The sequence below is a fragment of the Stigmatopora nigra genome, chromosome 1 (genome assembly GCF_051989575.1).
Source record: "Stigmatopora nigra isolate UIUO_SnigA chromosome 1, RoL_Snig_1.1, whole genome shotgun sequence".
NCBI lineage: Eukaryota > Metazoa > Chordata > Actinopteri > Syngnathiformes > Syngnathidae > Stigmatopora > Stigmatopora nigra.
Window position 1 is genome coordinate 3306960 of NC_135508.1, and position 25759 is coordinate 3332718.

Consider the following 25759-nt stretch of genomic DNA (forward strand, 5'->3'; position numbering starts at 1 on the left):
GATAACTCATGTATGTACCTCAATATTTTAATATAATTCTGTATCATAATATGCTAAAGTCCTTTTTTCGTGTCTATGTAGATAGCTGAAGGCGTCACTATGAAATTCACAGACCGCCACTGGAATAACTTATGTATGGACCTTGATATTTTGATGTAATTCTGTATATATAATATACTAAAGTCCTTTTTTTTGTGTCTATGTGAACAGATTGAGTGTGTGGTGTTAATATGTCAAACCAGGGAAGTAAGAACAACAGATTAGTAAATCTCTCTCTCTCACACACAAACATATACACACACATATACACACACTTCCCTTCTCTCTATCTCTCTCTTACTCTCTCACTCTGTTGTGGGAGGAGGGATTCTGCACTGCGCCGCTGTCGGATCAGTCGGTTCCCGTTTGGAACTGGATCGACGCACTTTTCCTCCAGTGCGCCTTCCCCTCGTGCGCCCTCAGGCAACATGGTGTCATCATCATCATCATCATGACGACCGCAATCGTTTGCATCAGCATCAGACACACACTTTTACTTTGTTGTTCCTCGCCTCATTTGATCACCAGGAGCATCCCTTTAAATCACATCTAAAAAGGACTCTGGCGTCAATTTCCACAGAGGATAAACTTTGATTTTTTTTTTGTGTTGCCTTGGTTTTGTTTGGACTACATGTGAAGATGGATCTGTCTAATTTCCTGATAAGTACCATGGCTCTGCTCTTGGTTGGAAAGGATCTACTCACCAGGTGAGATAAGCATTTTGAATTGAATTGAATGCTGTTGTTGTTATAATACTAGTATAATGAGATTTATAGCTTTCACCACATAGTGCACAAATAACAGATAACTAAGTAATCAATAATGAAGAAATTAATAAGTAAACCAACTGAGATCAGGAGAGCATCACAGCCTAAATCCGACTGAAGTCCAGGATGAGTTCCATGGTTTTGGAGATGTTCAGTACCAAGTCGTTGAGGGGGCTACAAGTCTATGGACTTAACAAGCAAACAAACAAACACATGGATAATCAATATATAGCAATGATAAATAAGTAATCAATATATAGCAATGATACATAACTAATCAATAAATAGAAATTGATGAATAACTAATCAACAAATAGCTATTGTTAAAAAACTAATCAATAAATAGGAATTGTTAAAAAACTAATCAATAGATAGTTATTGTTAAAAAACTGATCAATAGATAGCAATTGTTAAAATTAATCAATAAATAGCAATTGATACAAAAATAATCAATGAATAGCAATTGATAAATAACAAATCAATAAATAGCAATTGATAAAAAACTAATCAATAAATAGCAATTGGTAAACAACAAATCAATAAATAGTTATTGATAAATAACTCATCAATAAATAGCAATTGATAAATAACTAATCAATAAATAGCAGTTGATAAATAAATAATCAATAAATAGCAATTGATAAATACCCAATCAATAAATAGCAATTGATAAATAACTAATCAATAAATAGCAATTGTTAAAAAACGAATCAATAAATAGCAATTGATAAATAACTAATCAATAAATAGCAATTGATAATGACTAATCAATAAATAGCAATTGATAAATTATTAATCAATAAATAGCAATTGATAAATAAACAATCAATATATAGCAATTGATAAATAAATCATCAATGAATAGCAATTGATAAATAACTAATCAATAAATAGCAATTGATAAATTATTAATCAATAAATAGCAATTGATAAATAAACAATCAATATATAGCAATTGATAAATAAATCATCAATGAATAGCAATTGATAAATAACTAATCAATAAATAGCAATTGCTAAATAACTCATCAATAAAAAAATCAATCTAGGTTTCATTGAACCAATTGGTACAATGTTTCTATGTTTGGGACATTTCCTATAAAGATATATTTTGTAAAAATAAGAATTCAAGGGACAGCTAGCCAGAATTACAAAAGGTATGGTTGGTCACCCAAAGAATTTCAGGCCTCTTGGTTGGAAGTTGGCCACAAGTTAGGGTAGAGCAGGCTCCGGCACCCCGTGACCCAGACTAGGATAAGGGCGTTGAAAATAAATGTCTGAAGAGTAAAAAAACTAAGCAAATGTTGTGTCGTTGGGGTTTTGGGATGGTTTGTATATTTTCTGTCTATTGTGTCCTTCATGGTTTCCCTACCTTCGTGTGATTAGGCGTACGTGTACTTTGTAATCAGCCTTTGTCTGTCTATTAAAACCATGTGTGCCAACTTAAACAGTAGAGTAACATTATCTACTACATATCTTTGCACAAAAAAGACTATAATATAATTAATAATAGAATAATATAAACAAAAAATAATGGAGAAAAATTATGCTGTCTAGGTTCTTTCTTTAAGCCAAACTATAATGTTTTATTCATTTTCTGAACCACTTATCCTCACAAGGGTTGTGGAGAGTGCTGGAGCACATCCTTGCTAACTATGGGTACAAATCGGTGGGAAGCCAATCACAAGGCACAAAGAGACAATGGACAACCAATCATAGCTCGGCGCAATTTAGCATGTCCAACCAGCTAGCCTAGCATGCATGTTTTGGGGATGTGGGAGGAAACCGGAGTACCGAAAGAAAACCTATTCAAGCCCAGGTGGAGCATGAAACTCAACAAAGGAAGGTTCAAAACTGGGATCAGACCCTCGACCTCAGAATTGCGAGACTGACATGCTAACCACTATTTCACCAGGCCAGACTCCATCCTAATATTTCCATAATGCATATGGAAGAGGTGACTTTTTTGTTATGGAGATGAATGCTAAACGAGGTGGGCAGGTGAACCCTTGTTTGGCAGGGTGAAACATCAAATCTCCGTATTTTCTGGACAATAAGCTGCACTTTTTTTCATATTTTTTCTGGACATGCGCCTAAAACTCAAGTGCAAATGATGTCATACTTTTTGGTCTTTGTGACCACCATGTTGTTTTTTATTAATAGGTTATAGTAAGCTAAAAGACAGTTATGCTAACCTATTTAGCCTATTATTTATTTCCATTGACTTCTGTTACTTTAACATATATATTTTTTATAGTTTTTGATCAAATAAAATTAAAAAGCCCTTCCAACAATATAACTTAAACTTCAACACAACTTATAAAAGGAAAAAATATTAATAGAGTAGTATAATATAAATAGAATTAATAATAATAATTGGACATAGGCTTTGTCATCATTACTGACTGCACAAAAATCCTAATTGTCATCATACTCAAAAACTGTGTATCACAAAATTGGTAAAAATAAATAAAGGTAACATAGTAAGTATAATCGACCGGAGGCGGTTCATCAAGTTTTCTATTTCATTTTTGTGACTATTTTCATCGTATGCTTTTTTTGGTGGGAAAATTGCGTAGAATTACGTAGACAAATATTTTTGTAACTATTTTTTAGTAAATCTGAAATATGAAAAAGATATTTTTGTACTTCTGTGATTGAGTAAGATTCCAAATTCCTAAAAAGAACCACAAACCACCAAAAATGACTCAATTGAAAGAACCATTCATGAATTTTACGACGCAGACGGTGCGCAGACACTTACAGAATCCTGCCTATCAACAACCTCCGGTCGAATAAGTATTACTATATATGTAAAAAAAAATACACTTCAGACATGTTTACATACCATTTTCGGCACTTAACTTGAAAAATACTGGACATTATTGCCTTAAAATGCGTGTTTCAAGTTCAACTTAATTCAAATCATATTAAAATGAAAAATAATCTGATCCTGAAAAAAACCCCACCCACTCAAACCAGTTCACTTGATTTTTTTACTGTCTCTTTAACCAGTCACTATATTATTTTCTTCCCAGTACAATGCAAAGTGTGGGCTCTGCTTCTTCCGCCTCGTCGTGTGTCAGCTCTCAAACACACACACACACACACACACACACACACACACACACACACACACACACACACACACACACACACACACACACACACACACACACACACACACACACACACACACACACACACACACACACACACACACACACACACACACACACACACACACACACACACACACACACACACACACACACACACACACACACACACACACACAAACACACACATTTATACACACACACGCTTAAAATTGCAGCCTGCCAGCATCACTACAACCGCCCACCCATCTGAGAAAATAATGACTCTTTCCCTCTCCTCTGTTCCACCACACTTGCTTGTGGCTAAATTTAGGACTTGGGCACCTTTTGCTATCGCAGTTGTTCTTTGCTGCTAAGCTGCCACTCACTTTTTCCAATCCCAACCAATAAAATCGCTTCTAATAAAAGATGTTTATCATTGTATATGCATTGTGCTGATTTTTCACTATACATGGAGGTAATGAAAAAATATCGGTAGATAGCTAAAAGTGTGGTTTTGTTGATTAATGTTGGTTCTAAAAATAGCGTATAATCTTTTTTCATCAATAGGACTCTAAAATATGATAAAAATGGACATTTTTAACCATCTGAAATGGATAAAATGATCCATTCGTGGGGGTTCCAGGTTGTGGAATCCCATCCGTTTTTGTCAAAGTTGCCTAGCAACCCACATTAGCAAGCGGCTAACGAAGGCTGGGTTGAAGGAGTGGATAACACTTTCTTAGATATGGACTAGTGTAGTGTTTCTGAGTGTAAAGAGATTGTTGTGACTTGGGATGCCGAACCGATGCCCATATTTTTAGACCTATAAAAATAATGCAAAATATAATGAGACATCAGTTTTTGTTAAGGGTTATTTGGGGTTTTGGTTAGTTTGTTTGATTTTTGCAACAATTGAACCAATAAACATAGCTAACTTTACAAAAAGAACTCCATTTTTGGCAGGATTCGAACCCACGAGGGGAGACCCCAATGGATTTCAAGTCCATCGCCTTAACCACGCGGCCACAACAACTCCATCTATAGCATGCTGTGCTAATTTTAGTATCTAACAATGATAAGGCTAACACGAGCAGTAACGAATCAACCAATAAACATAGATAACCTGACTAAATGTACTTCGTTGTTGGCAGGATTCGAACCTACGAGGGGAGACCCCAATGGATTTCTAGTCCATCGCCTTAACTACTCGGCCACAACAACTCCTTCTGCAGCAATATATGTGCTAATTTTAGCAGCTGAGAATGATAATGCCAACATTAACAGCAACGGTTGAACCAATAAGCACAGTTAATTCTACAAATTTCACCTCATTGTTGGCAGGATTCGAACCTATGAGGGAAGACCCCAATGGATTTCAAACCACTCAGCCACAACAACTCCATCAGTGTAATCTTGTGCTAGTTTCAGCACGTAACATTAGCAGCAACAATTGAACCAATGAGCATTGATTACTTTACAAAATGAATTTCATTGTTGGCAGGATTCGAACCTACGAGGGGAGACCCCAATGGATTTCAGGTCCATCGCCTTAACCACTCGGCCACAACAACTCCATCTATAGTACTTTGTGCTAATTTCAGCACCTAACAATTATAATGCTAACTTTAGCGGCAAATATTGAACCAATAAATTTAGCTAACTTTACATTACACACTTCGTTGTTGGCAGGACTCGAACCTGCGAGGGGAGACCCCAATGGATTTCTAGTCCATCGCCTTAACCACTCGGCCACAACAACTCCGTCTGTAGTAATATGTGCCAATCTGAGCAGCCAAAAATGATAATGCTATCATTAGCAGCAACAATTGAACCAAAAACATAGCTTACTTCACAAAATTCACTTCGTTGTTGGCAGGATTCGAACCTACGAGGGGAGACCCCAATGGATTTCTAGTCCATCGCCTTAACCACTCGGCCACAACAACACCATGTGTGGTGTTTTGTGCTAATTTTAGCAGCTAAGAATCATAATGCTAACATTAGCAACATTATTTGAACCAATAAACAGTTAACTTTACAAAATGTACTTCGTTGTTGGCAGGATTTGAACCTACAAGGGGAGACCCCAATGGATTTCTAGTCGATCGCCTTTACCACTCAGCCACAACAACTCCATCTAAGGCTTATTGTGCTAATTTTAGCAACTTACAATGATAATGCTAAAATTATCAGCTAAGTTCGGACCGACAAACATAGCTAACTTTTCAAAATGTAATTCGTTGCTGGCAGGATTCGAACCTACGAGGGGAGACCCCAATGGATTTCTAGTCCATCGCCTTAACCACTCGGCCACAACAACTACATTTGTGACATTTGTGCTAATTTTAGCAGCTAATAATTATAACGCTAACATTAGCATCAAATTTTGAACCAATAAACATAGCTAACTTTACAAAATGAACTTCGTTGTTGGCAGGATTTGAACCTACGAGGGGAGACCCCAATGGATTTCAAGGCCATCGCCTTAACCACTCGGCCACAACAACCCAATCTACAGTTTTCGGGGCTAATTTTAGCAGCTGAGAATGACAATGCTAAAATTAGCATCAACAATTGAGGGAATAAACATAGCTAACTTAACAAAATTAACTCCGTTGACGGCAGGATTTGAACCTACGAGGGGAAACCCCAATGGATTTCTAGTCCATCGCCTTAACCACTCGGCCACAACAACCCCGTCTACGGTCCTGGGCTAATTTCAGCACCTAAGAATGATAATAATAACATTCGCTGCAAAGAATGATTTAATAAACATAACTCACCTTACAAAATGCACTTCGTTGTTGGCAGGATTCGAACCTACGAGGGGAGACCCCAATGGATTTCTAGTCCATCGCCTTAACCACTCGGCCACAACAACTCCATCTGTAGTCCTAAGTGCTAATTTCAACACCTACGAATGATAATGCAAACATTAGCAGCAGCGCTTGAACCAATAAACACTGCTAACTTTAGGAAATGTAGTATATTTTTGTACTATAAGGCACACTTAAAAGTCTGACATTTTCTCCAAAATTGACAGAGCACCTTATAATCCAGTGAGCTTTATATAATTAAAAAAATTAAAATGTGTCATACATTTAGGGTGCACCTTTTAATGCAGTGCGCCTTATAATGCGCTGCGCCTTATATACGTGGAAACATAGTATTTAACATTAAACAGTGAAGAATTGACTGACCAAAAAACTGCATATTTTCCTTTCTCTACGTTTATAAAGTTTATCATTATCATATATAAAAGAAAGTAGACTATAATATAATTTTTATATCATTTTACCACGTACAAAAAATGAACTTCAAAGTATCCACAATATAAAATATCTAACCAAATTTGACCTATAACTTAAATCAGTAGTACTTGCTCTTTGATCAAAATTAATAAAAATGTCTGAAGACTTTACAAATTTAAAAAATAACCATGAATTTTGCAAACTCTGACTCACAAAGTGATTAATTAATTTTCACAATGATCCCATTAATTTCAGACATGGCCATAATTGCTAAGCTAAAAATACTTTTGCTCCAAAATGTCTTCCCTGAAGGAATGTCATTATCATTCCTGAAAATATACTTCCAAAAAGCTAGCAATATCATCCTGGGAAAGTCACTTTTAAATGTTATGACCTTCTTGCCAGGTTGTGCCTTCTTTTCTAATAACAGCCTTGTTTTGGCTTCCATTTATTTTCTGATGTGTTCAAATAAAACTGTGGTGAATGGATTGAAAGCACATTATTCTGTCATGTGCCTTAAAATGCAGTGTGTGCTGTTTTTTAATGTATTTATTTATTTATTTTTGTAGAGGGGAGGTTGTCGCTTTTCTATTTTTCATTTTAGAATACAAAACTGACATCTAGTGGTGGTAGAGTTGTATTGCGCTAAAATGCTAATGCTAGAATAGTGTGTATGGGCTCCAACTGCAAAAATACATTAGATAGGATGAAAATATTTAACGAAAATAGAAAAATGCTGAAATTATGGTAGAAAATAAGTAGAGTATCTGCAAGGAAGAGATTTTAAACAAGAAAATAAAGTATCCATGGTAATATGTCATTAAAAATATTTAAAATAAGCTTCTTTATGACATAATAATAATAATTTTAAATAAAACTTAGAAAAGTGAATCATTATCTTCAACCGCAATAAATATACAAACATTAATTTACTCTGACAAAATTATTCATTAAAAAATAGCCCTTCATTTATTTCTTTACACACATTTAGTATAACATTAATTTAATTTTTTGTATTATTTCTGATCTTTTATCAAAATTAATGTATCCAGAAAACAAATAACGAAAAATTAAAAATTGTGTCATAGGAAAATTTCATACCATGTTTAACCAATATTTATACATTTCTAAGAGTAACTCTGGTTTTTGAGGGGGAAAAAAGTATTTTAGTGGCGCCTTATAGTGCGCAAAATACAATATGGTGTCAAAGTGTCGGCACGGGGGCCAAATCTGGTCCGCCGAATCATTTTGTGTGGCCCAAGAAAGTAAATCATGAGTGCCGACTTTCTATTTCAGGATCAAATTAAAATAAAAAGTATAGATGTATATTAAATGTCCTGATTTCCCCCCTTTTAAATCAATAATTGTAATTTTTTAATCATTTTTTTTCAGTTTTTAGTTCAAAAATAATTTAGTAAAATCTAAAAACATATTTTAAAAAAAGCTAAAATAAACATTATTTTAGATCTATAAAAAAACTGAATATTCAGGGCTTTTAATCCAGTTCTTTTAATCCATTTATATAAAAAAAATCTAAATATCATATCTAAAATGGTCCGGCCCACCTGAAATTAAGTTGACGATAAAGCAACCCGTGTCTGACACCCATGATCTGGACCAAAAAACTCTTTTAGCACCCCAAAAAATTAATCCCTATTTTAGACTTTTATATATTTTTTAAACGATGCAACTGAACATTCCATGACAGCAATTTTTCCTCTTTTTGTGTCTTCATTTTCAGAGCCATGCTGAGTGACATTGGGGACTATGTAGGTAGTGACATTGAAATATCCTGGTTACCTAATCTGGATGAGCTCATGAAGGGCTATGCCAGAAACTTTCGCCCTGGGATAGGAGGTGAGTATGAGATCTACTGCTCGTGGCATTGGATGACATTTCATCCCATGACATTTACAGCCATTCTTAGCATCACTTAACCTTACTAACACTGACACATTTTTTTTATTTCATGCGTTATTATACCGCTGCTTTATCATTGGATGGACATGGAAATGGATAGAGTGTTGTTGAGATTAAGAGCAAAAAAAAAAAAAAGGCATTTTGCTAAGAATGGCTGCAAGATGTGAACTATCCAATGAGCTCACAGATAGATTTCTCAATCTCACAGCTTAACTCAGTTGTGCTAAGGTGGCGCATGTGATGCACAATGTGAACCATCTTTCATGCAGCAGATGAATGGAATATATTTGTTTAGATAAAAGTAAAAGGGCTGTTGAACATTAAGGAATCTCTACTAATTAATTATTAATGATTGCAATCCCCCTTGTTAAGCGATTAAAAATGTTCAAATGCAACACGGGATATATTTACTCACATGGGGCGCACTTAAAAGTCTAAAATATTCTCCAAAGTTGATGGGGTTGTCCGATCAGTATGCACTAAATTCAAGATTCTATAGATGTCGCTGTATGACACTGACAGTACATTGCTTGCTGACAGGCTATATTTAAATAGTAAAAAGGCAGGTGTATTTAAAAGTCTAAAATATTCTCCAAAAAGGACAGGGTGTACAATCAGTATGCACTAAATTCAAGATTCTATAGATGTCGCTGTATGACGTTGACAGTACATTGCTTGCTGACACGCTATAATTATATAGTGAAAAGGTGGGCGCATTTAAAAGTCTAAAATATTCTCTAAAGTGGACAGGGTATCCAATCAGTATGCAGTAAATTCAAGATTCTATTGATGTCGTTGTATGAGGCTGACAGTACATTGCTTGCTGACACGCTATATTTATATAGTAAAAAGGCAGGTACACTTAAGAGTCTAAAGCAGGGGTGTCCAAACTTTTTGCAAAGAGGGCCAGATTTGGTAAGGTGAAAATGTGTGCGGGCCGACTATTTAGCCTGACATTCTTTGATCCATTAACATTAAATAATTAACCTTTTGGGATTTTTTTTTAATTACAAATGGCATACTTTTACTTTTACTTTTTTTTTTACATTTAGGTTTTTACCGAAATCACAAACCACAAAAAATTAAGAAAACTATCAAGGATATCTAAGTTCATGTGAAACATCACATATTATTCACTATTATATGCTCACTGTAGGAACAGTGCTGAAAACAAAACAATGATCACTGCATATTCAAACTGTGATTTTGACCATCACAAAAAAATAATGAACTGAGATTTAAGAATTTATTCAACTCATGTATTTTATACTGTGGTCAACAGTGCTGGCGGGCCGTGTATTATTGATTTCATGATAGAGGCCACGGGCCGGTAAAAATTTGTCCACGGGCCTTAATTGGCCCGCGGGCCGGACTTTGGACATGTCTGGTCTAAAGTATTCTCCAAAAAGGACGGGGTGTCCAATCAGTATACACTAAATTCAAGATTCTATAGATGTCGCTGTATGACACTGACAGTACATTGCTTGCTGACAGGCTATATTTAAATAGTAAAAAGGCAGGTGCACTTAAAAGTCTAAAATATTCTCCAAAAAGGACAGGGTGTACAATCAGTATGCACTAAATTCAAGATTCTATAGATGTCGCTGTATGACGCTGACAGTACATTGCTTGCTGACAGGCTATATTTAAATAGTAAAAAGGCAGGTGCACTTAAAAGTCTAAAATATTCTCCAAAGTTGATGGGGCGTCCAATCAGCATGCACTAAATTCAAGATTCTATAGATGTCGCTGTATGACACTGACAGTACATTGCTTGCTGACAGGCTATATTTAAATAGTAAAAAGGCAGGTGCACTTAAAAGTCTAAAATATTCTCCAAAGTTGATGGGGTTGTCCGATCAGTATGCACTAAATTCAAGATTCTATATATGTCGCTGTATGACACTGACAGTACATTGCTTGCTGACAGGCTATATTTAAATAGTAAAAAGGCAGGTGCACTTAAAAGTCTAAAATATTCTCCAAAAAGGACAGGGTGTACAATCAGTATGCACTAAATTCAAGATTCTATAGATGTCGCTGTATGACGCTGACAGTACATTGCTTGCTGACAGGCTATATTTAAATAGTAAAAAGGCAGGTGCACTTAAAAGTCTAAAATATTCTCCAAAAAGGACAGGGTGTACAATCAGTATGCACTAAATTCAAGATTCTATAGATGTCGCTGTATGACGTTGACAGTACATTGCTTGCTGACACGCTATAATTATATAAGGAAAAGGCGGGCTCACTTAAGTCTAAAATATTCTCCAAAAAGGACGGGGTTTCCAATCAGTATGCAGTAAATTCAAGATTCTATTGATCGTTGTATGACGCTGACAGTACATTGCTTGCTGACAGGCTATATTTATATAGTAAAAAGGCAGGTACACTTAAGAGTCTAAAATATTCTCCAAAAAGGAAGGGTTGTCCAATCAGTATGCTCTAAATTCAAGATTCTATAGATGACGCTAACAGTACATTGCTTGCTGACACGCTATATTTATATAATGAAAAGGCGGGTCCACTTAAAAGTCTAAAATATTCTCCAAAAAGGAAGGGTTGTCCAATCAGTATGCAGTAAATTCAAGATTGTATAGATGTCGCTGTAGGACGCTGTCAGTACATTGCTTGCTGACGCGCTATATTCATATAGTGAATAGGCGGGTGCACTTAAAAGTCTAAAATATTCTCCAAAAAGGACGGGTTGTCCAATCAGTATGCAGTAAATTCAAGATTCTATAGATGTCGCTGTATGACGCTGACAGTACATTACTTGCTGACACGCTATAGTTATATAAGGAAAAGGCAGGCTCACTTAAAAGTCTAAAATATTCTCCAAAAAGGACGGGTTGTCCAATCAGTATGCACTAAATTCAAGATTCTATAGATGTCGCTGTATGACGCTAACAGTACATTGCTTGCTGACACGCTATATTTATATAGTGAAAAGGCGGGCACACTTAAACACTAATTGTTTGTTCGTGTCAAAAAATGAGGATTCAGTGTGACATATAACTTATAGCATGTGTGTCAAAGTTGTGGCCCGGGGGCCAAATCTGGCCGGCTGCATCATTTTGTGTGGCCCGGGAAAGTAAATCATGAGTGCCGACTTTCTGTTTTAGGATCAAATTCAATTGAAGAGTATAGATGTATATTAAATTTCCTGATTTTTCCCCTTTTAAATCAATAATTGCAATTTTTTTAATCCATTTTTCTGTGTTTTTAGTTCAAAAATAATTTTGTAAAATCTAAAAATATATATAAAAATAGCGAAAATAAACATTGTTTTAGATCTATAAAAAACTGAATATTCAGGGCTTTTAATCCAGTTCTTTTAATCCATTTATGCAAAAAAAAAATCAAAATATTATATCTAAAATGGTCCGGCCCACGTGAAATCAAATGACAATAAAGCGACCCGCGAACCAACCCGAATTTGGCACCCCTGGCTTCATAGCATGGCATAAAACAGGTTAGCATGTCCGCCTCACAGTTGGGAGAATAAGGGTTCAACCCTGGTAGATTTCAGCCTAGTTAGCACATTTACTCTGTACAAGTGTGGGTTATCTCAAGGTACTCCAGTTTCCTCCCACATTCCAAAAACATGCATGCTAAGCTAACTAATCAAACTAAATTGTCCCTAGGTGCGAGTATGGTTGGTTATTTGAACCCTGCGATTGGCAGGGTGTTCATAGTTTAGTGGAACAGGCTCCGGCACCCCTGTGACCTTTCTGGAAATAGGCAAAATAGAGAATGAATGTTTTAATTTGGACCACTTGCAGTTTAAAACTTTTGAAAGCAAAAACAAACAAAAAAATAGTCGAAAAAGTCATTTTTGATGAAGCCTTAATATCATAAAAATTCTAATGATTTGTTTTTAAATACATTGAATATGTTTGGAGAGTGCTGATATGCTGAGTTATTCGCAAGAAATACTTAGCCGGCAGAATTTTTTGAAACATCTCCTGACATCAGCAAAAATATGGATTTTCACCCCCTAGCTTTCTATTGAATTTGCAAATTCGTCATTTGCATTTCTATCTGGCTACGGCAACAGGTAACAGCCCCACGATATCACAAAAAACAGGTCAGCTGGGAGGGGCTCCGGCTCCCCCCGCGGCCCTGACATGCTGTGAATGAAGGAGTTCTTTTATATTTAATTTACATTTCAGCTTGGAATTAATTACCGTTATGCTCCTTCTGTCAATGTGTTTCCAGTAGTTCCATTTGGTAAAACTCGGGGGTTTTGGATGAAAAGAAGTTTTTGAAGGCAGTTGTTTTCTGTCAAAAAAAGGCAAATGTTAACATCAATATCAATAGTGAAAATTGCACAAATAATATCTGAAAGTGTTTTTTTTAACATATCATAAGTTCTGTTCTTGTCTAAAGAACTGTCTCATTATAAAAATAGTTTTTTAAACCCCTCTATCCTGGTTTTAATAAACTATTTAAAAAAAGATTTACAACTCTATGTATACAAATGAGTGCCATAGGTATGTAACTAAAAATAAAATCACATTTTATAAAAAAAATAGCATTTTATGAAAAAATAGCATTTTATGAAAAAAATAGCATTTTATGAAAAAAAATAGCATTTTATGAAAAAAAATTGCATTTTATGAAAAAAAAAGTATTCCACCAAGATGCTAAAAAAATAAGTACAGTAATCCCTCATATATCGCGATTAATGTAGACCAGACATGGCCGCAAATAAAAAAAAAAACACCCTCATTATTACTACCACAATTCATTTTGAGGCATTTAAAATGGAAATTTTGTACTTTTACAAAATGGTTGCTTAAAAAAACTACATTAAAAAAAATGAATTGACAATTTTGGGGATTTACAGATTTTTGCGAAGTTGTCAGAAGTCCCGGAGTTTGTGTTACTTGTATCGAGTAAACTCGGATAGGTTGGCAGCTCTATAAATATAATGTATATACAGCAGTACCTCGAAATACGAGCTTAATGATTTCCGGGACTGAGCTCATACGTCAGTTTTCTCGTAACTAAAACAAACGTTTCCCATAGAAATGAACTAAAAACAAATTAATTTAGTTTGCTTTTGTCTTCCCTTCAAAATATTCCAAAAATGATGAAGTAGTATATACTTCTCTCGTATTAGCGATCCCTTCCGCCATTCGCACTGACTAACGGGAAAAAAAAACAATGAAAAAAATGCAAGGCTCCGCCCAGTGCTTGTAAAAGACATTACACAAAGGAGTTGCGGCCAAAAAGACAGTGGCCATGATGTTCTTATAAGTAGCTTCATGTGTATGCCCATAAAACAAAATTTGTCTCGTATCTCAAGATAAACATTTGCACAAATTTTTACTCGTATCTCAAATAGTTCATATGAAGGGGCACTCGTATGTCAAGGTACCACTTTATTTAAAAATTCAACTATAGTGTTCCCTCGCTACTTTGCGGTTCAGCCACTGCGGACTCAGAGCTTTGCGGATTTTTTTTGGAAAAAAAAAAAAAAAAAATACAAATATTACATTGAGACAATATATTTTACAGTTTTTTTGTTAAAACATGAATTTTACTCTCTCTACCTGTATTCTATATGGTGTACAGTATACAGGGGGTAAAATAAATAAATAAATAAATAAAAATAAAACATTTTTTTTTGGAATTAAATTCAAATGAAGCATTTTTGAAGGGGAATCCCTACTTCGCGGAAATTCACTTATGGCGGGTGGTCCCGGTCCCCATTAACCGCGATGACCGAGGGAACACAGTACTTTAAATACTGTACTCCCAAAAAAATACTATAATCCCCCCCAAAAAAACAGGTTAATGCAGTGCTTCTCAATTATTTTCTGTTAGCCCCCCCCCCCCCCCCCCCTAGCAAGAAGAAAACTTTTCGCCCCCCCCCCCCCCCACTTCCCACCGTGACTATAACTAAAATCATTTTATAAAATTGTTACCAGTACAACATTTTATCCTTATTAACATTAAATAAAGGGAAAAAAGGAAAGAAATATAGTCAAACTTACAAAGAATAACTTTATTAAATCTTGTTTTAAGTCTGCAACAGAAAAGATTTTAAGTGCATCAATGCCTGAAATAAAAAAAAAAAAAATGAGAGCGCCACTGCCAACTACTGTAGTGGATGCGCAATTACACTTTATACTAGTATACGGCCAAATAAAATCCTGTTCCCCAGGGTTACACGCGCCCCCCCAGGTATCGCACCACGCCACCCCAGGGGGCCGCGCCCCACTATTTGAGAAGCACTGGGTTAATGAGAGGTTTAGTCCAAGTCCTTGAGTCCATTTTCCGATATTCGAGGGATTCCTGTACTCTATTCCCCCTCCCATCTAACCTCATATATTTAGAACCAAATCTCAGAAAATATACCCTTTTACATCATGTTTAAAATCCAATCCAAACATATTTAGTATTCAAAGCTTGCATGCAAAATAAACGCGCCCTCCTCTGCCAACCTTGACGACATCATAGCTTATCCGCCTTTGTAAAGCTCATAAACAATCACCCTAAGGAAAGTACCATACGATTCCATAATGTTCAGCCTAAATAACCTCCGTTATTCCTGGCTGAACTCCCCCGCTCTCGCCTCGGAGGCTTCCGGGCGGGGATTCATGCTCATCATATGGCGAAGTAAGCCAACCACGTGTGGGTGTCTATGTGTGGGTTTGCATGAACGCCAGCAGAAGTTTACCCGGTGTGAGCTGATGAAAGCTCGGTGGCGTTTGTGACAGTGCGACGTGCCACTTAGCATGGTTGGCCTGGATAATGCCTGATCGCTGTGCGCCGTGGGAGTGCTAAAGTTGTCTGAGAGAAATACAAGTGTGATGTAGTACTGTGTGTGTGTGTGTCTTTTGTGTGGCTTTTTTCTTCTCACACTTCCTCCGCAGGTCCACCCGTGAACGTGGCCATGGCCATAGAAGTAGCCAGCATTGATCACATCTCGGAAGCTAACATGGTAATTTTGAGGCATGCACGGGAACAATTAATGCGTTGCACAGAACACGGATTTTCATCTCATCTCTTATAATAATGATAATTATTATTATTATAATAATTATTATCATTATTGTTATCATTATTATCATTTTTATTATTATCATTGTTATGATTATCTTTGTTATTATTATCATTCTTATTATTATTATTATTATTATTATCATTCTTATTATTATCATTAGCATTATTATCATTAGCAATTATTATCATTAGCATTATTATCTTTAGCATTATTATCATTAGCATTATCATCATTAGCATTATTATCATGATCATTATTATCATTATCATGAGTATTATTATTATCATCATTATCATCATCATGATCATTACCATCATCATTATCATCATCATGATCATTACCATCATCATTATCCTCATTATCATCATCATTATCATATTTATCATCATCATTATCATATTTATCATCATCATTATCATATTTATCATCATCATTATCATATTTATCATCATCATTATCATAATTATCATAATTATCATCATCATCATCATAATTATCATCATCATCATTATCATAATTATCATATTTATCATCATCATCATCATCATTATCATATTTATCATCATCATTATCATATTTATCTGCATCATTATCATAATTATCATAATTATCATCATCATCATTATCATAATTATCATCATCATTATCATAATTATCATATTTATCATATTTATCATATTTATCATATTTATCATCATCATCATTATCATAATTATCATCATCATTATCATAATTATCATCATCATTATCATAATTATCATCATTATCATCCTCAGATGAAATATTCAGGTAAAAATGCTAAAATGTTGTCGCTAGATACGAAAGAAATTCAAGTTCCAAAATCCCTCAACACGAAAATTTTGTCTCAGGATACAAAAATAATTCAAGTTAAAAAATGCAAAATCCTAAAAACCTCCCTTGGAACTTACTTCCTCCATCCTGTTTAATTTTGAAATGACCCTGACAAAGTTGCTTTCCCATTGGCATATTAAAACAACAACAACAATAAAAATTGACACACTAATGTTGAATAATTCTGTAAATCAGCCAAGTTAATCTTCCTTCTCATCACATGGTAAACACACCCATGAGTCAGTCCTCCTATTTGTGCATCATTGGCAGGAGTACACCATGACTGTGTTCCTGAGGCAGAGCTGGCACGATGACCGCTTGTCCTACAACCACACCAACAAGACACTGGGCTTGGACAGCCGCTTCGTAGACAAGCTTTGGCTACCCGACACTTTCATCGTCAATGCTAAATCAGCTTGGTTCCACGACGTTACCGTGGAGAATAAACTGATCCGCCTCCAACCCAATGGCGTCATTCTATACAGCAGCCGGTATGAGCACAATATTGACCATCAAACTGTTGATAATCTGTCAAAATGTCATTATTCTGCTGAAATTTAAACGTTTGCACTAGGAAAAAAAATCGTCTCCTACTTACTGCGCCTCATTATTGGCAACACGAGAGCCGAATAAATACAGTTTCCATGGCAACTCGAAGTTTGAACTTTTTGTCTCGGAACGCTGGCAGCCTCTGCAGTAACAATACTACATAACATCCCAAAATGTCAAGTAAACTGTCGAATATATTCATGCGTAGCATAACTGCGAATACAGTGTTCCCTCGCTTATCGCGGTTAATGGGGACCGGGACCCCCCGCAATAAGTGCGTTTCCACGAAGTAGGGGTGCCCCTTCAAAAATGCTTAAAGAAGCGTATAACACGTGCACAAAAGCACCAGCAAGCAAAAACATCATAGTAGTCCGGATGGAGGATCTTCTGCAGTTTTTTTTGCACGTAAGAAACATTGTTATTGGGAGTTGTGAACATTGTTTTTTTTGGGCGGTGAAGATGCGCCTGTAAACAGCCATGACGTCATCAATGCCATTCCTGAACTCTCACCATGTTATTGACCTATTCTTTGGCCTTTTTTTGATGTAATTACTAATTCTTATTGAATATTTGGTTTCCAACACTTGTAAAATGATGTAATTTATAATCTTAACTTAATCTTTAAATTTTTTATTATTTTTGTTCCTGAAGAATATCCGCAAAGCTCTGAGTCCGCGATAGCTGAAGCGCGAAGTAGCGAGGGAACACTGTATCCAGAGCTTTCAACAATCAGAATCAAGTGACTAAATTATTAAATTCTAAAAAAAAATGGCAGAAATGGCCAAAAAGATTCAATCAAATAACACAAGCCATTGCACTAGACCTTACCTAAGGTCGTTAAAGGATGGCTCATATTAATGGACATAGTCATTTTCATGTTAATGAACATATACAGTGGTACCTCGATATACGAGCAATTTGAGAAACGAGTAAAAGTTTTAGCAAATATTTATCTTGAAAAGTACAATTTTGAGCAAATATTTATCTTGAGATACGAGTACAATTTTGAGCAAATATTTATCTTGAGATACGGGTAAAATTTGGAACAAATATTTATCTTGAGATACGAGTCAAATTTTGAGCAAATATTTATCTTGAGATACGAGTAAAATTTTGAGCTAATATTTATCTTGAGAAACGAGTCAAATTTTGAGTAGATATTTATCTTGAGATACGAGTACAATTTTGAGCAAATATTTATCTTGAGATACGAGACAAATTTTTAGCAAATGTTTATCTTGAGATACGAGTACAATTTTGAGCAAATATTTATCTTGAGATACGAGACAAATTTTGAGCAAATATTTATCTTGAGATACGAGTAAAATTTGGAGCAAATGTTTATCTTGAGATACGAGACAAATTTTGAGCAAATATTTATCTTGAGATACGAGTACAATTTTGAGCAAATATTTATCTTGAGATACGAGACAAATTTTGAGCAAATATTTATCTTTAGATACGAGTACAATTTTGAGCAAAACATTTTCTTGAGATACGAGTTACATTTTGAGCAAAAAAATGTCTTGAGATACGAGTCAAATTTTGAGCATATATTTATCTTGAGATACGAGTAAAATTTGGAGCAAATATTTATCTTGAGATACGAGTACAATTATGAGCAAATATTTATCTTGAGATACGAATAAAATTTGGATCAAATATTTATCTTGAGATACGAGACAAATTTTGAGCAAATATTTATCTTGAGATACGAGACGAATTTTGAGCAAATATTTATCTTTAGATACGAGTAAAATTTTGAGCAAATATTTATCTTGAGATACGAGCCAAATTTTGATATACGAGCAGACAGCGGACACGAGAGGCTGCTCATAAGTACATCATGGCCACTGTCTTTCGCCACGCAACTCTCTCGTATAATGCCTCTACGAGCACTGGGCGGAGCCTTGCATTTTTTCAGTGTTTTTTTTCCCATTAGTCAGTGCGAATGGCGGAGCAATCGCCAATAAGAGAGGAGTATATACTACTTGTTGGCAAGTGGTCGTGCGTTATCCTATTGTGAGGAAATTTAGGTGCATCATTTTGGAAATATTTTTAAGATAATACAAAAGCAAACAACCCTCGATAGGTTGCATCTAAAAGTCAGGGTGGAGGCGGGGCCAATAGAGGCAACCCGGGAGAAGACAGGTATCAAAATGTCAAACAAAATTACAATTAAGTTTAGTGTAAGGTTAGATTAAGTGTATTTTTGAGTGTGTCTGTATCGTAATCCAAGTTCATTTTAATTTGTTTATGTTATGCTACGAGCGCGTTGCCATGCAAAAAGTTACAATGAATATTTTTTTGGGGACACAAGCCTTAAAAAGGTATATTTACTACTTGCATTGTTTTTTTATGTATGCCCCGCCTTCAAAACAATAACAGGTTGATTAATTGATACTGTTCCCTTCCGCCCCACACAGAATTACCTCAACAGTGGCCTGTGATATGGACCTGACAAAGTATCCAATGGATGAACAGGAGTGCATGCTTGACCTGGAAAGTTGTAAGATACACATTTAATTCTTGTTATTAGCATTTAGCTTTTCATTTAGACAATTGAATACATATAACCATAGAATAACCTTAATTGTGTTTAAGTACATTTGTATATGAAAACCTGGTCCTACTATGAAACTGTATTTTCAGGTTAGAAATTGGAAGTAGGACTTGGTGTAAATGCTTCATTCTAGATTCTAGAATTTGTTTTGGGTGTTTTTAAAACTGGAAAACAGCTTGATAAAACACAGTTTACTCATGATTGGTGTTTTTAACTTCAGCATTCATTAATTGATAGATAATTTTTTTGCCTTTTTAGACGGTTACTCCTCAGAAGACATTGTTTACCACTGGTCAGATAGTCAGAAACACATCCACGGTCTGGATAAACTGGAACTCTCCCAGTTCACCATCACGGACTATCGATTTGTCACGGAGATGATGAATTTCAAATCTGGTGAGTCTCCATTTTGACAAGGTTTTGCGCATTTTAGAGTCGTTTGATGGAGAATGTTCTCTTCTCAAAAAGTGTGGTAAAGCCCTAGCTTAGCGCTTAGCAACATGTGAGGATTCGAAATTAAAGTAGATCCAGTGTTTTAAACAAATGAGCGTTGAACAAGGCTTAATATCGGCATGTTTGAAGAACAGCAAAATATCCCAATTTAAAAAAAATTATACCGTATTTTCACGACTATAAGGCGCACCGCATTATAAGGCGCACCTTCAATGAATGACATTTTTCCATATATAAGGCGCACTGTATTATAAGGTGCACTGTCTATTTTGGAGAACATTTAAGAATTTTAAGTGCGCCTTATAGTGGTGAAAATACGGTAATTGCTATTGACTTCCAGGTATGAAGCACTCACTCACTACTTTACAGTCACCTCTAGAGCCAGCCATTGTTGATGTTGTGGATTTTTTGTATAAAATCTTGCAGTGGGGGAGGAGCTATATGATGGAAGATTTTGTAAACCAAGATGGCATCTGCATATTTAACAGTATTGTTTCAGTTCAGGCGTTTATGTTTTTTTAATATCCGACAGTGGTGGTGTTTGGTTTTCTGTTTTTTCCATAAATAAGGCGCACTGTATTATAATGCGCACTGTCTATTTTGGAGAACATTTAAGACTTTTAAGTGCGCCTTATAGTCGTGAAAATACGGTAATTGATAATTGCAATTTGTATTTTTTTTTGTAAAAATGTATTTTCTTCTCATTTTTCTTAGCGGGAAGATTTCCAAGGCTCAGCCTTCGCTTTCAACTGAGACGGAATCGTGGCGTGTACATCATCCAGTCGTATATGCCTTCCATATTACTGGTGGCCATGTCTTGGGTGTCCTTTTGGATCAGCCAATCAGCAGTTCCTGCTCGTGTATCTTTAGGTTGGTACTGGACAATTCAAGAAAAAAAGATTGATGTTGTACTTTGACTCCTGGTCTAGGTCTTGGGTTAATGCATGTGTCAAAGTGGCGGCCCAAGGGCCAAATCTGGCCCGCCGCATCATTTTGTGTGGCCCGGGAAAGTAAATCATGAGTGCCGACTTTCTGTTTTAGAATCAAATTAAAATGAAGAGTATAGATGTATATTAAACTTCCTGATTTTGCCCCTTTTAAAACAATAATTGTAATTTTTTAATCAATTTTTCAGTTTTTTGTTCAAAAATCTTTTTGTGAAATTGTATATTAAATTTCCCGATTTCCCCCTTTTTAATCAATAATTGTAATTTTTAAATTATTTTTTTTCAGTGTTTTTAGTTCAAAAATAATTTTGTAAAATCTAAAAATCTATTTTAAAAAAAGCTAAAATAAACAGTATTAGATCTATAAAAAAACGGAATGTTCAGGGCTTTTAATCCAGTTCTTTTAATCCATTTATAAAAAAGAAATCTAAATATTATAGTTAAAATTGTCCAACCCAGGTGAAATCAAGTTGACGTTAAAGCATACCCGAGTATGACACCCTTGGATTAATGCATGACAATATTAGCTGTCTACAATGACGTTTTTGTCTGCTATCAGTCCTACTGAGTTAACAAAACGTTTCTGAAAGGTCAAACCGAGATTTTCCTATTTTCCAAGTCAATTTCTCATTTGAAAAGTTGTTTTTGAAATGACCAGATCATTCATTTGTCTTCAATTGCCATTTGCCACAGCTCTACCAGCAACATAAACAGTTCACAACAGACAATCTTTCTGTTCATACAGGTATCACAACTGTCCTAACCATGACCACTCTGATGGTGAGCGCCCGGTCCTCCCTCCCACGTGCTTCGGCCATCAAGGCGTTAGACGTCTACTTCTGGATTTGCTACGTCTTTGTGTTCGCCGCCTTAATCGAGTACGCCTTTGCTCATTACAACGCGGACTACAGACTCAAAGAAAAAGCCAAGGTGAAGGCTAACAAGCTGGGTTCAGAGGTGAGAAATAAACATCTATTTCTCGTAGTTTACACAACTTTGGTTGCAAGACGACATAGCTTTGGTGCTCGAACGTTTGGTCGCCAGTCTTTTGGTCACCGGTGAAATGGTGACAGAGTTTACTGTTGAAATTCTCAAAATTATATACTCATAAGTGTTTATTATTTAAGAGAGAGTTTAATATCTAAGAGAGAGTTTAATATCTAAGACAGAGTTTAATATCTAAGACAGAGTTTAATATCTAAGACAGAGTTTAATATCTAAGGGACTTTAATATCTAAGACACTTTAATATCTAAGAGACTTTAATATCGAAGAGACTTTAATATCTAAGAGAGAGAGTTTAAGTAATGTTTAATATCCAAGTACTGTATAATATCTAAGTACTGTTTAATATCTAAGTACTGTTTAATATCTAAGTACTGTTTAATATCTAAGTACTGTTTAATATTTAAGTACTGTTTAATATCTAAGTATTGTTTAATATCTAAGTATTGTTTAATATCTAAGTACTGTATAATATCTAAGTACTGTTTAATATCTAAGTATTGTTTAATATCTAAGTACTGTTTAATATCTAAGTACTGTATAATATCTAAGTACTGTTTAATATCTAAGTACTGTTTAATATCTAAGTACTGTTTAATATCTAAGTATTGTTTAATATCTAAGTACTGTTTAATATCTAAGTATTGTTTAATATCTAAGTACTGTTTAATATCTAAGTACTGTATAATATCTAAGTACTGTTTAATATCTAAGTACTGTTTAATATCTAAGTACTGTTTAATATCTAAGTATTGTTTAATATCTAAGTACTGTTTAATATCTAAGTACTGTTTAATATCCAAATACTGTTGAAAACAGTGGATATTTAGATATTAAACTCTCTCGCTCATGAATATAATTTTGAGAGCTGGTTTCAACAGTACTTACATATTAAATAGTAATTCGATATTAAACAGTACTTGGATATTAAACAGTACTTAGATATTAAACAGTAATTTGATATTAAAGAGTACTTAGATATTAAACAGTACTTAGATATTAAACAGTTCTTAGATATTAAACAGTTCTTAGATATTAAACAGTACTTAGATTAGGTTTCAACAGTAAACTCTCTGTCACCATTTGACCTGCGACCAATCGTCCGGTCATGCATAACTTTCCATAATAATGACTGATTCCAACCCTTTTGTCCTTGTCCTCAAAAAACGCATCCCTTGTCTTCTCACAGTCGATTGTAAAGAACGGGAAACAGGCCATGGTTCTGTTCTCCTTATCCGTCACCGGGATGAACCAAGGCGTGGTCATATCCAACCGCCACAACCGAGCTCAGCGCTCCAGTGGCGAAATCCCCGGGGAGGCCGTCTCCGAGGAATCCGATTCCAGGAGGAGGTCCGGACAGATGACCGAGAACGAGGAGAAGAAATGTTGCTCCAAGTGCGTTTGCAAACCAATTGACGCCGACACCATCGACATCTACGCCAGGGCCGTTTTCCCTTTCACCTTCGCCGTGGTCAACGTAATCTACTGGGTGGCGTATACCATGTGAGACAGAAGGACAACATGGACGCTTATTTATGCCCAAAACGAACTGTGTAAATACGTATATATGTATGTAAAGGGGTATGTGTGTGTATATACACAATAATCCGGGAGTGATGCCAGTCTAAGGCAGCTTAAAGTCTCTGAGGGGAAAAAAACAAAAATAACTTTAAAGGGAATGACGTGTTTCCGCTGATTGTTGTGACCTTGAAATCTAAATCCAAATATGGAATGTGATTATGCAAAGGACTAGTTTAATAAGCGCATCGACCTGCTAGACCACCTCCAGTAGTGAACCCCCCCCCCCCCCCCCCCACACACACACACACACACACACACAAACACAAAAGTGGGACCGGACGTTTGGTCGCCAGTCTTTTGGTCGCCGGACTTTTAGTCGCCAGTCTTTTGGTCCCTTTTGGTCGCCAGTCTGTTAAATATCTAAGTACTGTTTAATATCTAAGTACTGTTTAATATCTAAGTACTGTTTAATATCTAAGTACTGTTTAATATCTAAGTACTGTTTAATATCTAAGTACTGTTTAATATCTAAGTACTGTTTAATATCTAAGTACTGTTTAATATTTAAGTACTGTTTAATATCTAAGTACTGTTTAATATCTAAGAACTAGTGAAACCAGCTCTCAAAGTATATTCATGAGAGTTTAATATCCAAATATCTACTGTTTTTGACAGTACTTGGAAATTAAACAGTACTGTGATATCAAACAGTACTGAGATAGCAAACAGTACTGAGACATTAAACAGTACTGAGATATTAGACAGTACTGAGATAGCAAGCAGTACTGAGACATTAAACAGTACTGAGATATAAAACAGTACTGAGATAGCAAACAGTACTGGGATATTAAACAGTACTGGGATAATAAACAGTACTTAGATAATAAACAGTACTTAGATAATAAACAGTAATTAGATATTAAACTCTCTCTTAGATATTGAACAGTACTTAGATATAAAACAGTACTTAGATATTAAACTCTCTCTTAGATATTGAACAGTACTTAGATATTAAACAGTACTTAGATATAAAACAGTACTTAGATATGAAACAGTACTTAGGTATGAAACAGTACTTAGGTATGAAAGAGTACTTAGATATGAAACAGTACTTAGATATGAAAAAGTACTTAGGTATGAAACAGTACTTATAGATTAAACAGTACTTAGATAGTAAACAGTACTTAGATATTATACAGCACTTAGATATTAAACAGTACTTAGATATTAAACAGTACTTCAATATTAAACAGTACTTAGATATTAAACTCTTTCTCATGAACATAATTTTGAGAGCTGGTTTCAACAGTAAACTCTCTGTCACCATTTGACCAGCAACCAAAAGGGACCAAAAGGCCGGCAACCAAACGTCCGAGCATTACACAAAAGCAGTACATATATCGCAAACTTGTTGGCTGAGCTCTGGAAGTCTCTGTTTTCAAGTGTCAAGTGAGGAAGAACAACGAGATGCAGTATTAAGACTTCTTTGCATGGCTGATTACTTTTTTTCACTCTCTTACGGGCTTTTCGTCCCCACAATGGTCCGCCACATGTTTACGTCTTTCTAATTTTTCATTTAGACTGCTCTCTGGAGTGTCTTTACACCCATTTTTTCCTGTTTTGACAGTTCCCCTCACCATTAAAGGACTTCTTCCACTACTGGTTCTAGTGTGCATGCGTGTGTCCGAAAAATATGCCAAAATTGTTTGGAAATTGAAAGAAATTTCTTGAAAATGGAGGACCAGGAATGCCAAAAATAACAAATGTTACTATT

At 35.3% G+C, this 25759-nt stretch overlaps 2 protein-coding genes and 9 non-coding genes across 11 annotated transcripts in view; 1 reads left to right on the top strand and 10 right to left on the bottom strand.

The window, feature by feature from the left end:
- cfap74 (cilia and flagella associated protein 74) overlaps nucleotides 1-13326 on the bottom strand; it is a 73966-nt gene extending 60640 nt beyond the window's left edge. The window contains exons 1-3 of the mRNA XM_077725494.1: nucleotides 13269-13326; nucleotides 6691-6821; nucleotides 888-995 (exon numbers count right to left, since the gene is read on the bottom strand). The gene's annotated coding sequence lies outside the window, so the exon portion shown is untranslated. The remainder of the gene's footprint in view (nucleotides 1-887; nucleotides 996-6690; nucleotides 6822-13268) is intronic.
- On the top strand, nucleotides 635-24260 carry gabrd (gamma-aminobutyric acid type A receptor subunit delta). Its single transcript, XM_077719732.1, has 9 exons — nucleotides 635-746; nucleotides 8900-9015; nucleotides 15966-16033; nucleotides 17219-17439; nucleotides 19924-20006; nucleotides 20319-20456; nucleotides 21228-21383; nucleotides 22206-22417; nucleotides 23654-24260. Exons 1-9 carry the CDS (start codon nucleotides 679-681, stop codon nucleotides 23969-23971), a joined length of 1380 nt encoding a protein of 459 aa, XP_077575858.1. The 5' UTR covers nucleotides 635-678; the 3' UTR covers nucleotides 23972-24260.
- Nucleotides 5047-5128, bottom strand: trnas-aga (transfer RNA serine (anticodon AGA)). The gene has a single exon. It is a non-coding gene; the product is annotated as a tRNA-Ser (tRNA).
- trnas-uga (transfer RNA serine (anticodon UGA)) lies at nucleotides 5397-5478 on the bottom strand. Its single transcript has one exon. It is a non-coding gene; the product is annotated as a tRNA-Ser (tRNA).
- trnas-aga (transfer RNA serine (anticodon AGA)) lies at nucleotides 5585-5666 on the bottom strand. Its single transcript has one exon. It is a non-coding gene; the product is annotated as a tRNA-Ser (tRNA).
- Nucleotides 5772-5853, bottom strand: trnas-aga (transfer RNA serine (anticodon AGA)). Its single transcript has one exon. It is a non-coding gene; the product is annotated as a tRNA-Ser (tRNA).
- On the bottom strand, nucleotides 5958-6039 carry trnas-aga (transfer RNA serine (anticodon AGA)). The gene has a single exon. It is a non-coding gene; the product is annotated as a tRNA-Ser (tRNA).
- On the bottom strand, nucleotides 6146-6227 carry trnas-aga (transfer RNA serine (anticodon AGA)). Its single transcript has one exon. It is a non-coding gene; the product is annotated as a tRNA-Ser (tRNA).
- Nucleotides 6333-6414, bottom strand: trnas-uga (transfer RNA serine (anticodon UGA)). The gene has a single exon. It is a non-coding gene; the product is annotated as a tRNA-Ser (tRNA).
- Nucleotides 6521-6602, bottom strand: trnas-aga (transfer RNA serine (anticodon AGA)). The gene has a single exon. It is a non-coding gene; the product is annotated as a tRNA-Ser (tRNA).
- On the bottom strand, nucleotides 6707-6788 carry trnas-aga (transfer RNA serine (anticodon AGA)). Its single transcript has one exon. It is a non-coding gene; the product is annotated as a tRNA-Ser (tRNA).
- Nucleotides 24261-25759: the final 1499 nt, after the last annotated feature.